The following is a 20227-nucleotide window of genomic DNA, read 5'->3' as shown; positions in this document are numbered from 1 at the left end:
AAATCAAATGTACGGTAATCCGTTTAGGTTGCTTCATCTTGCGGCGGTGCTGAGGCACAACCACTGTCGCGTCTGTCACGACAGTGCGACGTGACGTAAGTGTGACGTGGCTGCAGCGTTCATGCACACACGCATCTTCATCAGCAACCATGACAGCAATTGTCAGCACACGCTGTCCGAACCCCACCTCCCGCCCCGCATTACACGCCACACGCGCACAATGAATAAAGACAACGTCTGCCGCCCTTATCATGATATCGTGAGCAGCACAAGGAAATACATACGTTAAGGAACTCAGCTACTGCTACTGCAAGTATCCGTACCGTAAAGTGCGTGATATCCATATCTCACCGCCTACTCAATTGCTAAGTTGTGCACCAATCAATTCTCAGAACTTCAACGCATGGATTGGTGTGGGCCAGGAGACCAGCCCACACCTACCGGTATGGAAATTTGGAAACTTGACGCGGGTGCAGACGTGCAGTGCAGGTGCGCAACATGCTCTGTCCGAAAGGTTGTTCGTAGTGCATACCCATGCTACGGTATTCTTCAATAGGCAAGAAACTGCCGGTACCTGACAGCTACTTCTTAGCTGCCGTCTGGTCCCGGGACATACGCGACATCTGAGCAGGCCCTCCAGCGCCTGACCCCCTCGAAGTCTTTTGCCCGCCAGAGCCCTTCCGCGCCGGCGCCGCGGTGCGCGGGCGTGGCACGGCCGGCTCCGCCGCCGCCGCCGCAGCCTCAACCGCACCGCTGTCCACCCCACTTTCCACAGCGTCGCTGTGACTCGAGCTGCCGCCGGCAGCCTGCCCCGCCCTGCCGCCCGCCGAGGTCGCCGAGGTGCGGTCCAGCGCCGCAACACTAGCTAGGCTGCACCGGCTGTGCCCGCCCTCCGACGCCGACTCCGGCACAGTCGACAGGCTGCCTTTGCCCACCATCCTCAGAGCCTCCTCAAACGAGCTCCGCTCCAAACCCTCATGCAGCGGCGGCAGCGGCGGTGCCCGGAAGCCGCTGCCAAACCCGCCCAAACCAACCAGGCCCCCAGCACCGCTGCCGAGGCCGCTGCCGGCGCCGGCGCTGCCGCCGCTGACGCCACTCGCGGCTGCTTCCATCAGCTCCGGCGCCTCAAACGCCAGAGCGAATGCCTCGTCCTCTGCCGCGCTGTGTTGGCGCTGAAGCTCCACTTCCAGTCGCGGCAGGCTGGGTCGCTCAAAGGGACCGTGCGCGACAACAGGCGAGCCCTCGGTGGCGGCGGCGGCAGCCAACAGCGTGCTGGCGGATGGGTCACCTGAGGCGCTCTCACGTCGGCTGTTGCTGAGGGACTGAGCTGCCTGCTCGCTAGCGCTCGCAGCTGCCTGTGCGGCAGCGCTGCTGCCGGGCGCACCGCCGTCCATATCGGCAGGCTGCACGTGCGAGTGCTTGCGCCCCATCACTGCGGCCTTGATGGCTTCCAGGATGTTGCTGCCCGTGCCCTTGCTGGCTCCCGACGTCACCCGGGGCTGCGGAGACGTCTGTCGCGCGGCCCCGCCTCCACCGACACCGCCATCCAGCGATCCAGACACGCTGTCTCGTGACCGATGCGAGCCGAGGCCCAGCGCCGATGCACCCAGTTCGCCAGCGCTGCCGTGGCCGGCCATCATCTGCAGTAAGCCGTCGCGCCGAAAAACGGGCGCGCCGGGATCTGCGATGGCTGCTCCTGGTAAGGCTGCGCCAGCCTGCGGCGACGGCAGGCGAGCCACCAGCATCGACGCCGCCGCGGCCGTCGCCGCCGCCGCCAAGCGGCCGGGCGGCGCGAGGTGCGACGATTGGCGAGAGCGGAGCTGCGGTGTGTCCAGTCCTAGCCATGATGAGGGGTAGTTCGCGGCGGGGTAGGGCGGCGCCGCGCCTGCGTGCCAAGCGGATGACCCAGCTGCACCGAAGCCGTCTGAACCCATGCTCCCACTGATGCTGCTGCCCCCGCCCTCCCAGCCCGAGTAGGAGCAGCTGCGAGGCCCCGCGGAGCCGCGGCGAGTCCGCGGGCCGCCGGCGTTGCGATACTCGGCCGCCCCGGCCCAAGCGCCCCCGCCGCCGCCGCCGCCAGCCCACCCACCAGGGCTGTTTCCGCCGCTGCCTGGCGCGGCGCTGACACCGGCACCGGCGGCGCCTGCAGACGGCACGACGCCCAGCCGCGACCGCCGGCCTCGCCATGACAGGGTCTGGCCAAGGCCGCCCAGTGCACTACCGTCTACGCCGCCGGACAAATGCTCGCGTGGCTGCGACGACTGCTGCTGCGCTTGCTGTTGCTGCTGGTAGTCGAGGCTGACCGGCTGCCGGATCGTGCCCGCCAGTCCCGACACAGACAGAGGCGAACCAAACACGCCGCCGGCCAGCCCGTAGCCACTTCCGCCGTGCACGCTGCCGGTGCTCCCGCCATGCGGGCCCCAAGGCCGGTGCGTGGCAGGGGCGCCCGTGCTGCTGCTGGGACCCCTGCTGTCGCCACCCACCGAATACGGAACCACCATGACCTGCCCAAACGCAAAGCCGTTGCCGCTGCTGCCGTACGCAGCCCCCGTGGCACCCGGCGCGCCAGCCGCAGATCCCGGCATCAGCGGGGTCCCGTTGTACGAGCATGGGATTGAGCTGGAGCCCGAATCAGTCCCGCCCGGCAGCGATGCAATGCCACTAAAGGTGGGCAGGCCATCCGTGCCGGACCCACTTCCGCCGGCCGGCGCCCACGGCCCTGGGCCACCAGGCCCCGCCATCGGCGCCGGGCCCGGCGCGACCCACCAGGGCGCACCGCCCCAGCCGCTGTTTGGTGAATCCATGACAGGCGGCGGCGGCGGCGGTAGCTGCTGAGCGGCGGCAGTAGCCGCGGCGAGGGCTGCCTGGGCGAAGGCGGGCCCCGGGAGGTCGGGCGTGAGGTCGGTGGGGTCGTGCGTGCGGCCATGTGTTGCGCGGGAGAAGCGTGGCTGGTCCGGGTCCAGGTTGAGGGCGGCGGTGATGGGCCCGGCGCCGGCGCCAAAGAGGCCTGGCGGCGGCATCGGCGTGTGCATCGCTACTGGCGGCTGTGGCGGCTGCATTTGCGGCGGGCCCGTGGGTGTCGTCAGCATGGGGGCGGCGGACATCAGGCGAGGGCCCATGCTGCCGGCAGCGGAGGCGGTCGTGCCCGAGGCGGCCATGTCAGCCAGGTTGGGCCGGGCAAAGGGCACCGCTGGCGGCGGCGGCGCAAGCGAGTGCGGCCCCACCATGGCCATGGACGGGTGCTGCTGAGAGGCACTGGCGGGCTGCTGCATGGCCGAGTAGGAGGGCAGGGCCGGCAGATGGCCGCCCACAACCACCATGCCCGCGCCGCCGGCGCCGCCACCAGGCAGCATGTACGGCGCGCCGCCGTCACCGCCAGGGCCGCCGCCGCCGCCAGCCAGCTCTGTACCCAGGCTGGGGCGAATGAAGCGCGATACGCCACCACCGCTTTGCGCCAGCCTTGCGGCGGCCTCCTGCAGGCCTGTCGCGGTCAGGGCCGCGGCCTCCGCCTCCGCAACCGCGTCCGTTGCAGGCATGCCCGCCGAGGGTCGCACGAAACGCGCGGCCGCGGGGCTTGGCGCCGTCGGCAGCATGGGTGCCGGCGGACAGTCTGTGAGGAAGCTGTTGCCGAAGCTCGGCCGTGCGAACAGTCCCGCTGTTGCTGTGCCGGGCGGCGGCAGTAGCCCTGCTGCCGCGGCCGCCGCCACGGACTCCGCTTCTGCCATGGCCGCCTCCTGCTTGACGCCAAAGCTGGGGCGAATGAAACGACCCAGCGCCGCTGAGAAGATCGCAGGCCGTGGGGGCGGCGCCGGTGCCGGCGGCACCGGCGGCGGCACCGGTGACGTCCCACCCGCCGCAGCCACGGCTGCCGCGGGGCCTGTCGCGGCAAGAGGAGCTGCTTGCGCCGTCGGCACCGGCAGCGCCTGTATTTCTGGGTCAGTGCGCTCCACTACTGGCGCGGATGCTGTCGCTATCGCGTTGACTGCTGGATGCCCCTGAGACTGCGGCGCATCGTCCGGCGCCGCGACCTCCGCTGCGCCGCTCTGTTCCTCGGGCGCGCTGGTCTGCGTCGGCCCCGCTCCCGGTGCAGTGGCAATTGACGGCTCCGCCACAGCGGCTGTAGCCGCCGCGGCCTCGGCGCTATCGTCCGCCGCCGCCACATGCGCGGTGGCGCTGGCGCTACTGGCTGCCGTCGCGCTGTCTGTCACAGGACTGCCGCCCGCATGCACCGACTGCTGCGGGCTCCGACCGCTTGAGCCCGAGTGCTCTGTAAGCAAGGGCGACACAGGCCCGCCGCCCCGCTGTGCATCGGCATCCGTCCCGGGCCCCGTAACGACTGCCGTGGCCGCTGTGCCGCTGCTGGTAGCTGCGTTGCTGGCAGCACCCGAGCCGGCGGTGCTGCCATTGACCATGTGCATCTCTTCCTCCACTTCCAGTACGGTAGGCAGGTCGGGTCGGCCGGCGCGCGGCAGCTCGGCGGGAACTGTGAAGACGAGGGCTGCGCCGCCGCCATCAGCCTTGGCACCGGCAGGCGCAACAGGACCGCCGCTCCGCAGCCCTGCAAGCCCCGCAGCGGCTAGCAGTGCGCCATCGCTCGCCAGGGCTGTCGCCGCCAGCATCGCTGCAGCCGGGGAGGCGCCTTGCTCTGCTGTGGCACCGGGGGAGCCGCCTGCGCCCTGCTGCCGCGCTGTGGCGGGAGACCAGGGGTGAGGCGGCGGAGAGCTGGGCAGCTGCTGCGCAGCAGCTCCTGCCGCAGCTGCAGCTGCCGCTGCACCGGCGTTGCCGGCCAAGTACTCCGAAGGCCACCGCGGCAGCGCAACAGGTGACCCGGAGCTGCCCTGGCGCTGCGCCATCTGAGGCAGCTGTCCAGCCGGGGAAGCCGCGGTCGTCGCGCTGTCGGACCTGGACAAGCCCCCGCTGCCGTCGCTGCTGTTAATGCCGAGCCACACGCCGCTATCTGCCACAAAGCCAAGACCGTTGCTGACGGTGGCGAAGCCACCCGCGCCGCCCCTGTCGGCACCTGCCACAGCTGCCGCGGCAGCGGCGGCAGCAGTGCCGCGCGATTGCGTGGCTCCGCTGCTGCCGCCAGCCCCGCCGTCGCTGCTGCCGGCATGGCTGTCGGCAGTCGGGTCTGCAACTGCGTGTGCAACCATAGTCGCCGCCAGCATGCCCGCTCCCAGCATCGCGCCGACGGAGCCGGAGGCACCCGCCGACAAGCCGCTAGGAGAGGACCCAAGCCGGATGCCCGCTATCGTGTCCTCGCCGCCGAACGTTGACGGCGCCAGCTGACGTGCGACGTTGTGGATGGCAGCGTGTGTGGTTGTGCCGCTCCCGCCGAAGAAGCCAGAGCTGTTGAGTTCCTGGCTGTTGCTGCCGCGAGCAGCATCGCTGGCTGACGACCCTGCTGCTGGCACCACCCACGCCGCCGTTTGGTGACCTACGGGGCTGCCTGACAGGACGTACGGTGGCGGCCCCACCGCTGGCGTGTGCGCACCGTTCGTGGTCCCCGGCGCAGCAAGCAAGCCCGAAGTGTCTGCATTGGATTGCTGGCGTTCAGGGCCGTTACTGCCCACCTCGCCACCGCCGCCGCCGCCACTTTTGCTGCTTCCGCTGGTGGCGGTGTCCAGGCTGCCACTGCCGCCAGCAGCATTGGAGGCTGCATCCGTGCCCAAGCCCATGCCATGCCGCGCGCCACCGCCGCCGCCGCCCGGCCTCCAATGTGCGGACTGCTGCGCCGCAAACGGTGACAGAGCGCGCGCTGACGCCGTGCTCGTCATGTGCGGCTGCTGCTGCTGCTGCGGCCCTCCAAAGCCACCGCCTTCCTGCGCTGCCGTGCCGTAGCCTGCTCCCGCCATAGTACCCATCGTTGGTGCGCTGGGCGCGTGGTGCATGCGAGGCGCGTTGCCGTCCGGCATGCCGTGCCGTGGCATCTGGCCAAGGGGCGACAGGGGCGCGTCCGGCGACCCCCCTGCCATGTTTGCCATGCTGCCGTAGCTGCTGCTGTTGCCGTTGGCCGACGCGCCGTTGACAGACGCGCCATTGCCTGATGCCTGTGTGTTCATGAGCGACGACCACCATTCCTGCTCCGAGCCCAGACGCGACAGGTCGCGCAGCATCGAATCGATCATGTTCCCGATCTGCTTGAAGGTGGGTCGCTGCTTGTGCGCCGGCTGCATGCAGATGCTGACCAGTTGCGCGTAGGAGCGCGGGCAGGAGGGCGGCAGGTGCGGGAAGCCGCGCTGGTGCACCAGGCGGCCTTGCGGGCCGTAGGTCCAGGCGCAGCGGCTGCAGTACAGCTCCCACAGCACCACGCCGTAGGAGAAGACGTCGGCAAAGCGCGTCAGGTTGCCGGCGTTCGTCACTGCACATGTGTCGCAAAGTTACGGCACGGTAAGGCAAGGGCAGTTGTGTAACACACGTGAAGCAGCCGTGCAAGCTACTGTAATGTTCTCGTAGCAAAGCTTTCCTCGAGGCCCGAGCGCTGACCGTTTCCCTCCCGACCTCCTTGGCGCTCACCCTCGGGGGCGGTGTAGAAGGGTGTGCCGCGTTTGGTGTTTGACACGTGACTCTGCTCCGCGTGCATGTGCACGGACAAGCCAAAGTCCGCGATCTTGGCTGTGTAGCCCAACACGCTGGCATCCTCGCGCTTCAGAAGCACGTTGGCGGGGTTCCTGCGTAGGTGTCAGGAATACCCATTATTGCTCTGCCAGTATGCAATGCCTGGACTCACAGACTCAACCTACAGCATTCAAGCAAAGACAGAAGCACAGCGTTTGATGCCAACGCGGTTCAGCCAGCTGACGACTCACAGGTCTCCGTGGATGATGTTGCGTTCGTGCAGATACTGCAGGCCGCTGGCTATCTCGCGCGCCATCTGCAGGACCCACTCCATTTGCGGCGCGCCGGTGCTGGGGTTGAGGAAGGAGCGCGCCTGGATGGCGTGGCGGAGTGAGCCGCCGTCACAGAACTCCTGCACAATGTACAGGCGCCATTCCTGGATGACCTGCGTCTCGTTCATGATCTGCAGGCCGGTCATTGCGCCGCCGCGCCGGCTGTCCACGTGCATGGGCTTCAGGTCGCAGGTGTAGGTGGTGACCACGTTGGGGTGGAAGATGGACTTTGACAGCGCCGCCTCCATCAGCGCCGCGTGGCGGCCCTGCGTCACGGCGTCCGCCGTCAGCGTCATGGTCTTCACCGCCACCTGCAGCCCCTTCCACAGCGCCTTGTACACGGTGCCGAAGGCGCCCGAGCCCAGCACCTGCTGGATCACCAGCTGGTTCTCATTCAGACGGTTCTCCATATCCGCGGTGAGCTCACTCAGGGCCGCCTCAAGGCTGGAGCCGCCCGCTGCCGTCCGGCCCCGTTGCATGCTGTTGGAGCCAGCTGTGCCGGCCGGCATGGCACCACCGGGCCCCGCATTTGCCCAGGCGCTGGCGCCGGCGGCGCCTGCCGGAGCCCCTCCAGCCCGCATGCTTGACCAAGGCACGACGGGGCTCGCGCCGCCCGCGGCAGCAGAGGCGTGCAGGGATGCTGCGTTGGAGGCGGCAGGCGCATTCGCCTGCTGGCGCCGAGCCGCGGCAAGGGCGGCGCCATCGTCGGCTACAACCGTCAGGGCGTCCACGCGGAAGAGGTTGGACAACGATCCCACCAGCATCTTGCCGATGCCGGCCTTCCCGGTTCCGCTCGTGCCCGAAGGCGCACGAGGCGGCGGCAGCCCACTGCCCCCATAGCCTGACGCCGCTGCCATCGCCGCGTCAACGGCCGCCGCCAGCACTGCCGCGGTGCCGGTGCCGTGGCGACTCAGTGACGGTGACGCGGCATTGCTGAACGCAGGAGAGGGCGCCGCTCTGGGGCCTGCAGCCCCTGCTGCCGATGGGCCCATCCCAGCGGCGGCGCCGCCGCTACTGCCTCCGGAGTCTCCCAGCCCGCCCCCTGACGGGCCCATGGACCAGGCAGACGAGCCGCTCACCCTCCTGTTGTGCGGTACCGGCGAACCAATGCCTGAGGCAGCAGCAGCAGAGCCCTCCCCATGCAGGATGTAGCCGCCGCCAGTTCCGGATGCACGGTGCGCCAGCATCGCGGCAGCGGCCGTGCCGTCGAAGCCTTCCGCGGCACGTTCGGCATCGCCGCGTGTCGGCATCACGCCGCCCCAAAGCGCCTTCAGAGTTTGGGACGCCCCACCCATCCGCCAGCTGCTGCTGGTGCTGATACCTCCGGCAGGGGCGGCACCTGCCTGCACCTGCGCCTGCGCCTGTGCTGCCCCTGCCCCTGCTGCTGCCCCTGCCGCATTACCAGCGGCCGTCTTGTCGCTCGATGTGCTCTCGCTGCTGAGGTCCGCAGCGGACGTGCGCGACAGACGCGAGCGCGCGCCGCCGCCGTCGCTAACCATCACCGGGCTGCGTGCGAATGGCGACGCTTGCGCAGACAACGCGTGCTGCACCGCCGTCTCCGCAGCACTGGCACAGGTGGCGGCAGTGACCGGAATTTCGGCGAGGGCGTTGCGAAGTGCACCGTCCGTGTCCACCATTCCTCCCTGCGGCGCTGACATTCGCCACGTGGGCCGGCGGCCTGTGTGCGCGGAGGGCGGTGACTCGCGCAGCACGTGGGCCGGCGGCCCTGAGGGGGCGTTTGCACCGTCTTGCGAGCTCCCGCTTCCACTGTTTGCGGTTGAGTAGCCCTGCGCACTCGCCAGTCGCCGAATGCCCCCGGGGCCCCCGGCATTCCCCGCGGTGCCGCTGGTGCCTGTGCCCGTGCCTGTGCCCGTGCCTGTGCTCGTGCCGCCCGAGCCATAGGAGCTGATGATCCCGTTGGTCTGCCGTCCTACTCCGCTTGTTACTGCCGCTACTGCTGTTACTGTTGCTGCAGCGGTGGCTGCGCTGCCGCCGCTGCTAGTAGCAGGCAGCTCCCCACTCGACTGTCTTGCCGATAGGTTGCTGGTCTGATGCCTCGGACCCAAGCCAGATTCAAGCGGCTGCGGTACCGACTGCTGTGACGCCGCCGGCACGTCATCATTGGAAGCCTGCTGCCACGGCTTCAATGCAGCCGCCGCGCCCGCCTGAGCCGCCGCCCGCGTCGGCGGTGGCGGCAGCTGAGCGCGTTCGTTGTTGGGCTTGGCCTCCCGCGGCAGCTGCTGCTGCGTGGTGCCGGGGGAGTCGCCGCCAACAGAGCCCGAGGTGGTCGTCCAACCCGCCGCGGTTCCAAAGGTGTTGGGAGCCGAGGAAGCAGACGTCAGGGTTGCTGTCAGCGGAACCACCAGCATCCTACTATCCGCGTCGGCGCCGCCGTCGGTGGTGCCGCCGCCAGCGGCGGTGCCAAAGGCGGCGGCGGCGGCGTCCTGGGGCCGTTGGAGCTGCCGTGCCGTCGGCGTCCCAGGCTTGCCAGCAGCGCCGTCTGCTGCAGTACTATTCTTAGGACTGGCCGGCGGTGAGGCGCGCGCGCGTCCTAGCGCCATGTTGGCAAGCGCTGCGGCAGGGGAAGCCAGCGGTGAGCCGAGCTGAGCGGGGGGCGGTGCCGCGGCGGCGGCAGCGGCGGTGTTGGGGCCGGATCGGGTGGGCTGCCGCGGGCTGGGTGGGTTGCTGCCGGCGCCGCTGCCGAATGGCGCTGCCGCAGCCGCGGCTGCGGCCGTGGTCGGCGCCGGCGGCGGCGCTGACGACGACACGGCTGCGGCCATGGCGGCAAGCAGCGCAGTGCTGCTGGGTGGCATCACGTGTGCCGCGGCGTTGTCATCTTGATCTTGATCTTGGTCATGATCATGATCAAGGTTGTCGTGGTGGCCGTCCTCCCGATGATCCAGGAGGCCCCGGCGGTCTGCTTCCGCCAGCTCCGCCGCCCCCTGCTGCGTCTCCGTGCCTGAGTGGGTCGCCAGCGTGGGCTCCGTGGCGCGCTGAGCCTGGGCCGTGGGCGGGCGCGGGAGCACCGGGAGCGGGCCGCTGCCTGCTGCCCCGAGCAGTGGCTGCTGCTGCTGCTGCTGCTGCTGCTGCTGCTGCTGCTGACCCTCCCAGGGCGTAATCTCATCAACAGCATGTGCGCGGCCGTTGCCGTTGTGGCTTTGTTGGTTGTGGTAGCGTGGTTGCGATAGCCTCCGTTTTGCGCCAGCGGCCGCGCCGCTGGCTGTTGGCGACGCCAGCTCTGCGGCCGCGCCGCCCCTCGGCGACGGCGCTTCACCCGGGTACATGCTCTGCGCCGCTTCGACGTGTCCTGAGGCGCCCAGCGCCTCACTGCCATCCGCCCCAGGGTCCATTCCTGCGTACCAGGTCCTAGCCTCACGGTTGTCAGCGTCAGGAGTAAAGCCACTGTCTTTACCACCATGGGCATCGCCGCCGCCGCCGCCGCCGCCGCCCGGGCTGTCGCCTCTGTGACCGCTGCCGACCGAAGTAACCGCCGCGGCCGCCGCAGCGACCGCGGCGGCTGCGGCCGCTGTGGCGCTTCTGCGCAAAAGTGACAGCTTCCTAAAGAACGCCGTGCCGCCTGTAACGACACGGCTTTGCTGCCCAAGGCTGTCTGAGGACCGCTCAACCGCGGGGACGTAGCCGCTTGCGCCGCCGGCGCTGCCACCGACGCCCGTCGAGCCCACCCCCGCCGCCAGCAGCGCTCCCGCCGCCCCGCCGCCGCCGCCCCGATTCCCGCCACCGCCGCCGTCGCCAAAACCGGCATCACGGCCGGCGCTACCGGCGCCCAGCTCGTATGCTGCCATCTCCTCATCCAGCAAGGCCATGCGTTTCATGTGGATATTGACGTAGCGCTCCGGGCCGTTGCGATCGCGATACACCAGCCCCGCCACCAGCACCGCGCACAGCAGCACCACCACGCCCACCGCCACCAGCGGGACAAGCCACTTGGTGGTGTGGGCGGTGTTTCCGTACTCCAGGTCGGCTGAGCCGTCCGACGGCGGCGGCTTGGGCGCCGGCGCCGGCACTGCGGGCGGCAGGAGGTCCGGGGGAAGCAGGCGGCGCGTGAGCGAGTGCGAGAGACTGATGGGCAGGATGCGAGCACGGCGGGTGGTAGGTAGGTCGTGCAGCAGGCACATGCATACGGTATGCGCAGTAGTGTGACCGTACAGCTTTTGGGTCGGGCAGCAACACACTAATAAGAATCGCATGGGAGCAATGCACCAGCAGCAGTGTTGGGTTACGGCACATGCGCTGCTCGCCGTAACCACTCACGTGGCAGCAGGTACTCCAAATCGTATCGCTGGTAGGGTGAGATGTCGTCCCGCAGGACCACATCACGCAGCCGCACGCCCATGCCCTGAGGGAGTTGGATGGGGCCAGCAGGAGGAGCTCGCGAGTGAGTGTATTTCACAATATATAAAGCCTGCGTTTGATGCCAGTGCGTAATTATTAAATTGCCCTTGTCCTGAGAGCAGGAGAACCTGAAAAGGCCGCGGATGCTGTATACTAGGAAGAGTTGGTTGGTTGTATTACGATAGACAGCCGGACAGTTAAGCGCGCATGCACACATGATATATATACACACACACACGCACGTGTGTGGGGGTTTGTTGTTCTTGCTTGTGTTTCTGTTGGTGTGAGCTTTTGCGCGACCCGGGCTGGTGGGGTGTGCGGGTGTGCGGTCCTTGCTGGTGGGCGGGTAACGCCGGTCTGTGGGGGTGTCTCCTGTGGTCTGGGGGGTCTGCGGTTTGTGAGGGTTTGCTCGTGGGTGGGCGTGTCGGGAGCGTGGGCCTTGTCGCTGCGCCTGGGGTCTCGTGTAGTCGCCGTCGCGCGCACCGCTGTAACGCCGCGGTCTGCCAACCTGCCTGTCCCGCCCGCGCACCAAGCCTGCCCCAACCACCGACGCGGCCACTGCGGCCGCGAGCATGCCTAGCCTCGGTGCCGCCATGGAGTGGGGAGCGGGAGGCCAGCTCCCGCCAGCCCATGGCGTCACACGCACACACACCAGCCTGTGTCTGACACTTGCGCACACATACGGGATACGGGTTATGCGCGGGTACGGGGGTGACGGGCACACGCCCTCTCCTGCCAGCCGAGTCAGCCCGACCCAGCGTCTCTACAACCGCCGCCCGCCATGCGCCCCATGCAGTCGGGCGCTATTTGCAGCCGCGCGGCCCCAGACTCCTTCCCTTTCACGGGCATAGTTAGTGGGTGGGCTTTGGGATGCGTGTTGGGACATTAGATAGCTTGCTTGCTGCACGCCGCCCTCTTCCACCGCTGCCATTTCACATGTCCGTGACACTTCTGTGCTGCCGCCCAATGCCTTTCCATTCCCATGCTTATAGGTGAGCTCGACTACGACCAGCGGGCGGGAATACGGGAATTAGGCGTGCCGGGTAAACGTTGTTTAGCGCGCCCAGGGTGCGGAGCATGGACGCATACAGGTGCATCGCGGGGTCAGGCCGAATGGTCGCCCGTGGGGTTACAGGCTTATCGCGGGTAAGTATGACTACCTGGGTGACGACAACCACGCGACGCTCGGTAAATTGGTAGGTATCCGTAAGTAACTCCGGCGTCGTCTGGGCGGGCTTTCGTTTCGTTTTTTTAACACACACACACACACACACACACACACACACACACACACACACACACACACACACACACACGATCAGCACGCACACGCACCTGCAGCGCCGTGATGCGGAAGGCGTGCGGGTCCGTCCGCGGCACCGCAGCACTGAAAACCTGCAGCCCCAGCCCCGCGCACGCCGACTTGAGCTCCGCCGAAAAGGTGTAGTTGTCAATGACCAAGCTGCTACTGCTGTTCCTGCTGCTGTTGCTGTTGCTACTGCCACCGCTACTGCCGCCGCTCGCGGTCAGGACGGTGTAGCAGGACGCCCAAAGCTCCATCTCCTGAGGCGATACGCTGACGTTGCTGCCGGAGATCGCAACCCGGGTTTCTTGCCCCGTCAGCGAAGGCATGTGATCCACATCCACCGCCCACATCGCTAGATCCAGGCACTGCACCAGGTACGGCGCCGGCCAGCGGTTGGGGCTGTTGAGCCCAACCACCGTCATGTTTCGCAGCGTCAGGCTGTAGCCGCCGCCGCTACTGCCGGTGCTGCTACTGCCGGTGCTGTTGCTGCCATTGGAGAAATGCAGCCACGGCGAACGGACGCTGCCGAAGCTCAATGTCGGCGGCGGCGCAGCGGCCATGACGGGCGGACCCGCTGTCGCCGCTGCACCCGCCGCGCCGCCGACCACCGGCCCAAGAATTGCACCCGTTGCGGCGTCAATGTAGGGTCCCAGCACCACACTGCGCTGCAGCACCACTTGTGTCGCCACGCTCACAGGCGTGTACCACGCACCGGCGTCACTGGCGTTGCTACTGCCGCTGCTGGTGCTGATGCTAGTAGTGCCATTGGCGATGCTGCTTCTGCTGCTATTGCTACTGCTGGCAGCTGTGCTGCTGTTGGTGCCGTTGCCTGGCGTCGCGGGCTGCGGGTAAGCGGGCGTCAGCAGCGACACGACAGCAATGGTGGGTGCTCCTGGATAAGCTTCAAACAGCAGGCTGGTCGAGCTGTAGCCACCATCACCGCTACTGCCGCCGCCGGCGATCTGCTGCATTGACCGCCGCCGACTGCCGGTGCTGTTGTTCCCACCGCCTGCCGCCGGCGCCGTTGCAGCTGCGGTCTTCCTGGCGGCAGTAGCACTCGCAGGCGGTGTTGCGGAGGGCGCGTTGCTGGTCACCGCCGTCTGGAGCGGCAGTAGCAGCGGCCAGGAACCCAACAGGGAGGAGGACGACCAGCGCGGGTGCGGCGGCGCCGGCAGGTCGCTAGCCTCTAGCACCGCCACCAGCCCGCCGCTCGAGGCCACAAGCACCGCCTGTCATCGCACGTGGGGAAGCGCAAGCACCGTTGATGATTGAACAACGATTTTCGGCACGGTCGGCGGGTGTCACACAGGTGAAAGCAAGCAGTGCAAACTCCAGCACATTTGCCAGAGGTTGCGCACTAAGGAGCAAGCAGTACATGCATCAGCACGCTTGCCAGGTGTCGCGCACGGCATGCATGCATAATCAAGAGCAAGCAATGCTGCGCACCTGCGGGTACGTGCTGAGGGCGCTCGGAGCTACCAGTGCCACACCCGTGCTGTTCACCAGCGTGCGGGTCATGTTGGCGGTAACGACGGCACTTGTGTTGCCGCGTGACAGCACCCAGGTTGCGTTGCTGGAGAAGGTGAGGTCATGGGCTGACAGACCGAAGCCCACAAATTCTGAAAGCCGAAAGGCACCGGCCGAAGAGCCCGCAAGCTGTAGGCGGTGCACGATAGAGAGCGGAGGAGCAACATGTTTCAGGACTTTGACTCATCTACCGTACTCCAGGAGCACTCACTCCCCGCCGCGGCGGTGTCGCTGCTGGTGACGCCCGCTTCCCCGCAGCCCTCGCAGCATGCATGGTCCTGGCATTCCATCACACTAGCTTCGGCACACGCCCTGGCATGGCGTGACAATGTACGGCATGGAATTATTTCCTGTTCCTAACCTCAGTAGGACGCCCTGCCGCCTGCGGCACCCACCTCAGCCACGGCGACCACCGAATCCAGCCACGCCTCAAGGCCCGATGCCAGTATCGTTGACGGCGAGGCGCCGCCACTGCTGCCGCCGCTCCCAGCACTGCTACTGCTGCCACTGCCGGTGCTGCTACTGCCGCTGCTGTAGGCCCGCAGCCAGGTCAGCTCGTACGACAGCTCATCCTGCGGCACCAGCACCGTGACGCGCTCCAGCCTCACACGCGGGGCATCTGGGGATGTGAAGTTCGGCCTGTATGGGGGGAGGCTTATTCATGTTCCCGAAAGGAAGAAAGATGCGGAAATGCCACGATCTAGTGCCGGCGTATAGCCGCAGCAAACCATGTTGCAGATACCGCCCAAGCTGTAACCAGCAGGTGAGGAGCAAGACAGAATTTCAATCGACACCCTCAGCACCTGCTGATGAAGTAGAGCGGCGCCGCCAGCACTCCACTCCGCGGCGAGGCGAGGCGCACCAGGGACACGTCTTGCAGCGTCAGCACTGCCGGCGGCACCACCTCAAACACCGACAGCAGGTAGGCCGCATCCAACACCACCCGCGGCAGGCCGGCTGTAGCAAATGCTGAGCCGTCGCCAGCGCCACCGCCGCTGCTGTTGCTACTGCCAAGCACGCCGCGAATGGTCACGTTCAGGGATACAGCCACCGGCACAGCCACCGACATCACGCTACTGCCGCCGGTGAACCAAGCGGCGCCGTCGGCTGATGCAGCAGCAGCACCAGAAGCCGCCGGCAGCAGCGCCGCGCCGGCGGCAGTAGCACTGGCTGTAGCAGTCGCCCAAGCCGCCAGCGACACGCGCGGCAGCCCCACCTCAATGACGTAGCTGCTACAGCCGTCGCTGCGCTGGTTGACTGCCTGCAGCGCCTGAACCCACTGGGCGGAGGTTGACACCTGCATCGTGCGCACGCCGCTCGTGCCGCACACCTGCAAATTAAGCACGCGCGGATTGCGGTTGTCCTTTCACATAGAGGCAGCACTTGCGAGCGATGGAATGCGTACAGGCGGTTGAGCGCCACGCGGCCACACACGGTAGGCTCGAGCACAGTCACAAAGGCGCAATGCACACACACGCACACACGTGCCTGCTGCCCAGCAACCCGCCGCACCTGGCTGCACGTGACCACCACCTGCTGCATGTGCAGCTGCGGCTGCACCAGCTCCCACACAGTCACCTCGGGAGCCACGCCCTGCAGCAACAGCAGCAGCAGCAGCCACACGGCCAGGGGGCGGGTGGCCGGCGGAGGGCCGATGGTGGCAGTTGTAAAGCAGCAGGCGTCGGTTGTGAGCCGCTGGGGCGCCAGGGGTTCAGGCAGGCCAGCAGTTGCATGCACCAACACGTCGGAAAGCAACCGGGCCCAAGCCTTTCCGCCCTCACTTGCACCGCCAATCCACGCCAACAAAAAGCTCCACCCCACCGGCCCACCGGCCCACTGCCGGCCCACCGCCCCGCCCCAGGTCCCCGCCCCTGGTCCCACCTGCGTCATGTTCCAGCCCCAGGGCCGCTGCGCCGCCGGCAGCCCCGCCGCCCGCCACAGCGCCTGCGCCACGGCGCAGTCCAGCAGCACCAGCTCGCTGCGCACCAGCCGCAGCCGGGACCCGGGCGGCTGCTCCACGGAGTCCACTGACAGGGACCACGCGGGCCCTGCAGTGGAGCTACTGCTGTTGCCACTGCTGGTGCCGTTGCTGCTGCCATTGCTCGGGTTGAAAGTTGCCACAGCGTTGTGTATGTCGAGCCACTGGAGTGTCAGGGTGGCATCTGTGCGGCATGTCAGAGGAGGAGGAGCGCACGGGGAGAGCAATCGTCAGCGCGCAGGCATGTGTGGGCCGCAACAGCCAGAGCGTCACCCAAAGCCCTGCCTACGGTACGCCGGATAGAATGAGCCCCATGATAACGCACATGGCTTCAAATGCAAGTTAATGACGCCCTTACTTTGCTCCAGAACTAGAGCTCCTGGCTGGTCTCCGAGGTACAGTCCGGGCAGCAGCGAGGCGGAGGGACCGAAAGGCGACAGCTCCGAAGAGCCGTACGGCCCCGCAGACGAGATGAGCGTGTCCCGCCTGCCACCAAAATAAGGCAGAAAACAAAAGGAGTTTTGCGGTTGGGGATGGAAGCATCAGGTTTGTGTTGTTCTAGTAGTCTGCGTGGTGCGCTCGCTTTGACACGCGCACACGCGCCCGTTCCACACTTTGGGGTGCGGCCCGGCATCCCTGAGGTCCCGCACCTGAACACTTGCCGCGCCTCCGGTAAAGCAGCATCTGTGTCTTCACTAATGAATATAAGCACGCTGTGGTTGTACCCGGCAGCGCTGCTGAGGCTATCGACCAGGTCGCCTGACGTGTTTCGGGGGAGACGCCACAGCTCCGCACAGGGACTGGGGCACGACACGGGTGCAGTCGGCGCCGCCCGCGTTGACAGCAGCCATAAAGCTGCCAACACAGGCACTAATCCGAGCAGCTGTGGGCCTCGCGGCTGCTCGCAGCGCCTTCGCGTCATTTCGGGCGCTGCGCGGCATATCGCCGCACCATCAGAGAATGCTGGGGCACACCTGCTGCCTTCTCATCGCTCTTGGAGACCGCCGTTTCCAGTATCAAGAAGGCGCCCGAAGCCAAGAAGTTCATATTATGGAAATCGCTGAGCCCGCTGACTCCCAAGACAGCTCCCACTTCTAATCAGCCAAGCGTCTGTAAGATTTTGCTCATGAAAACCAAAGGCTTGCGCTGGTGCGGTCCTCCCAGCCCTGGAAAATATGTTGTCCTTTTATCTGGGAATTTCGCTCCGCTAACGACTAACGACATCAGCAGTGACTGACCTCTTCAAGACTACACCAACAGGTATTTCAAAATGGGCCGTTCTGTCGGAGATGCCGCGACGTCCTGACTTGACGGTTAGGTCGTTGCCATGGACACTGTTTCGCGGCCCTTGCGACAGCAAACAAAACAAGTATCGCAGTTGCTATTATATCAAGTTAAGCCAAATAATACGGCTCCACCTTGCTGCTGTTGCATCAGCGCCTCCCTCCCGCAATGCTCAGCCAGACAGTGCGAAATCGTCGCCACACGCACTCTTGGTAGTCCACCCTGGGCGCCCACGCTAGCTCCTGTCGTGAACTGAATCTGTATGATAGACGCAGGCGCACGCCTGGCGCAGCGGCACGAGCAGCAGCAACGGGGGCGGCGGCACCCTGCGGCACGTACTGCCACCGAACACCGGTGCTGCCGCGGCAGCCGCTGTGCAGCTGGGCGGCGGCACACATGGCTACATAGGTAGTGCGTTTCAACACACCGTCCAGCGATGTCTGTCGACGAGGGGAGGCCGCTCCGGCGGCCGGTAGCCCCCTCACACCCCGCCAAGTTGGTCGCCAACGCATCGCACTCGGCGAAGGCGGTCCTGTAGCGGTCCCGTCACCGGATGGTGGCCGCTCCGTGCGGGTGGGGCGCGGCGCCTGGACTGCGGGGGGGGGGGCCGAGGGCCCCGCTAAACCCCCTGAAAAGGTCGCGGATGCTGTATCCGTGTAAAGCATCAACGCACGCTCCATACCCGCGGCCCGCCCAACTTTGCCACTCCTGGGGTGTCAAGATGTGCCACTACTTGCAGTGGATGGGGCTGCCGCAAGCGTATGTCGGTGGCCTGGATCCCAATGCCTCCGAGTCCCAATGCCTGGAAGGCAGCGAGACTTAACTGCTCGCTGGCGCTGCAGTTTCCCAGTCTGGGGTCATTTGCCATACGTTCCTTTGCACTGTTAACCCGTCCTTTCATTTCATTCCCTGTGAGTATGAGGGCTTCAATTTTAAGTCATGGCATCTAGGTCGACGGTGTCAGACGCCGTGCGCGCACAGACCAGTGGAGACGAGCTGGTCAAGCTGATTGGGTATGTAGCGCGGATGCCCGATGCCGAGCTGGCCGTCCTCAAGGAAACGGACAGCAGCGAGTTCATCGCTCAGTTCGTGCGGCAACAGGCCGCAGGTATGTTGCTGGCAATGATGAAAGTATGCAAGCTGGAATTCGACAAGAATTGGATGACACACCGGAAGAACCCGTGTCAGCTCACCACAGCTCCACTCTGTGTCAGCTCCGCTCGCACCCACAGCGTCAGCGTCATATACAACGACACATAAGTCATCGCGCACGTGCAGCAGTGCTTAGCTTTCAACCTGCATGTGCCCCCGTTGTGCAGCCTCGGCGGCTGGCCTGGGCGTGGGGAGCGCGTCAGGAGCTGGTGAGTCTTGTTATGGGACCTGCACATCGGACCGCATCATCAGAGCGCAAGGTGGGATCCGGGGACTGGTGCTGGGGGTGCGGCAAGGCATGATGACAGCAAGGCACTCCACCACCGGATCGTGCCGCGTACAAGCTAGGCATGCAGACGGACGTACACACCACCCTGCCTAGAGGCACGACAGACAACAAGTCCCGCGGGCCGCTTCGCCAGCCGCAGTTTGGAAGGCCAGCCTTCCCAACGCAAGTGTGGCCCCCGACCCCGTGCCCCATAGCACCCCATAGTGCCGCCTGCGGGGCTGGCGCCGCCGGTTTGGGATGTGGTGTGTCTGGCCGCGTTGTCTGCCCTGGACCTGGGTCGGCAGCAGGTGGTTATGGCTGGTGTACGCGCGTTTTTGACTGCAATCTTTTGTTAGTCTTGGTATTCGTCCGAAAGGGATGGGACGCGGTGCCCTCTCAGCATCCGTTCCTTGCGCGGGGTGCCGGGACTGCATGCTCCTGGTGCTACCTGATGATGTGGACTCCCCGCCTCCCTCGCCTTGACCCTGCCTCTCGGGTGTGGGCGTCTGTCCCTTCTTGTAGTGTCGCATTCATAGTGCTACCCCGCCGCAGCCCACACGACGCCTCTGCCGGGGGGGGGCATTTCATGACCGCAGTTTCCGACTTGTACACTGTTTGGACCCACGCCCCTGCATACACGGCGCAGTTGCACCCAGCAGCCCTGCACCACACATGTCCTAACCTCCACGTGCCCCCCGAACGCTCCCAGGTCGTGCAGCCTCGGCGGCTGGCCCGGGCGGGAGGAGCGCGACTGGAGCCGGTGAGTTTTGTTATCGGACCTGCACAAGCGCGGCTTGGCACAACATGGCACTGGCCAGCGTGTGTACCCTGGTCGAGTTGGGGGTCGTGTTCCGCGAGTTGCCGTCTCATACGGGCCCGTTGTCCTGGCCCTCCTGTGCAGGCACGACTGCCGGTGAGGACTTTGACAATGTTCCTGCCGCCGTTGAGTATGCGTTTGACTTCTCTTTTCATATCCCCCACCAACCAGCTACAAGCGCTGCCAACCACGCGGCGGTGCCTCTCCTGGGCACAGACGGTGCGTCTTGTTGACCAAGCAATACAGAAGCTAGATGTGAAACTGTGTACTGATTATGGGTTGCTTGTGTTGGCTGATGCAGATCATGGCAGCTGGTTCTGGATGCTTATCAGGCACTTTGCTGCAGCAGCAGATCGTTACCCCAGCCCACATCGGCGCATGCAAGATGGCGACTTGCAGGCCTCTCAGACGATGCGCCAGCACCAGGACTGATAGAGCGTTTCCGCACAGGGGCTGTCGCATTCATCCTGGTCATGTGTGCGGGTGTGGTGCTGGCGCTGGTGGCCAAGTGGGCCAACCACACGACCCCGCGAACGTATTCATCTCCACGTACGCAAACATGGTCCTGATTGTCTACAGCGTGGGCAACCTGCTGGTGACACCCCTGGCAATCTGAGTGGGTGGGTCTATGGGATGGCGCCAAGCCCTCGCC

At 66.3% G+C, this 20227-nt stretch overlaps 2 protein-coding genes across 4 annotated transcripts in view; one reads left to right on the top strand and one right to left on the bottom strand.

Moving 5' to 3' along the window:
- Positions 1–2: 2 nt before the first annotated feature.
- Positions 3–17424, bottom strand: CHLRE_16g674900v5 (uncharacterized protein). Its single transcript, XM_043071256.1, has 13 exons — positions 17029–17424; positions 16705–16813; positions 16413–16540; positions 15958–16238; positions 15589–15669; positions 14880–15406; positions 14472–14715; positions 13996–14205; positions 12579–13778; positions 11163–11247; positions 6810–10914; positions 6517–6671; positions 3–6361 (listed from the first exon to the last, which is right to left on the bottom strand). The coding sequence occupies exons 1-13, from the start codon at positions 17099–17101 to the stop codon at positions 582–584; spliced, it is 12978 nt and encodes a 4325-aa protein (XP_042916120.1). The 5' UTR covers positions 17102–17424; the 3' UTR covers positions 3–581.
- A 770-nt stretch (positions 17425–18194) lies between these two features.
- CHLRE_16g674938v5 (uncharacterized protein) overlaps positions 18195–20227 on the top strand; it is a 2766-nt gene continuing 733 nt past the window's right edge. The window contains exons 1-6 of one of the 3 annotated variants that reach the window (XM_043071258.1): positions 18195–18446; positions 18658–18699; positions 19468–19518; positions 19660–19671; positions 19747–19794; positions 19877–20227. The exon at positions 19877–20227 is cut by the window's right edge and continues 733 nt beyond it. In XM_043071258.1, the coding sequence (XP_042916118.1) occupies positions 18278–18446; positions 18658–18699; positions 19468–19518; positions 19660–19671; positions 19747–19794; positions 19877–20007 (453 nt within the window). In that variant the 5' untranslated portion in view covers positions 18195–18277 and the 3' untranslated portion in view covers positions 20008–20227. Of the gene's footprint in view, positions 18447–18657; positions 18751–19467; positions 19519–19659; positions 19672–19746; positions 19795–19876 lie in introns of all 3 variants that reach the window. The other 2 variants (XM_043071257.1, XM_043071259.1) reach the window with 2 other exon arrangements.

The sequence above is a fragment of the Chlamydomonas reinhardtii genome, chromosome 16, assembly GCF_000002595.2.
Source record: "Chlamydomonas reinhardtii strain CC-503 cw92 mt+ chromosome 16, whole genome shotgun sequence".
Classification (NCBI taxonomy): domain Eukaryota; kingdom Viridiplantae; phylum Chlorophyta; class Chlorophyceae; order Chlamydomonadales; family Chlamydomonadaceae; genus Chlamydomonas; species Chlamydomonas reinhardtii.
This window is presented reverse-complemented; position numbering and strand designations above follow the sequence as displayed.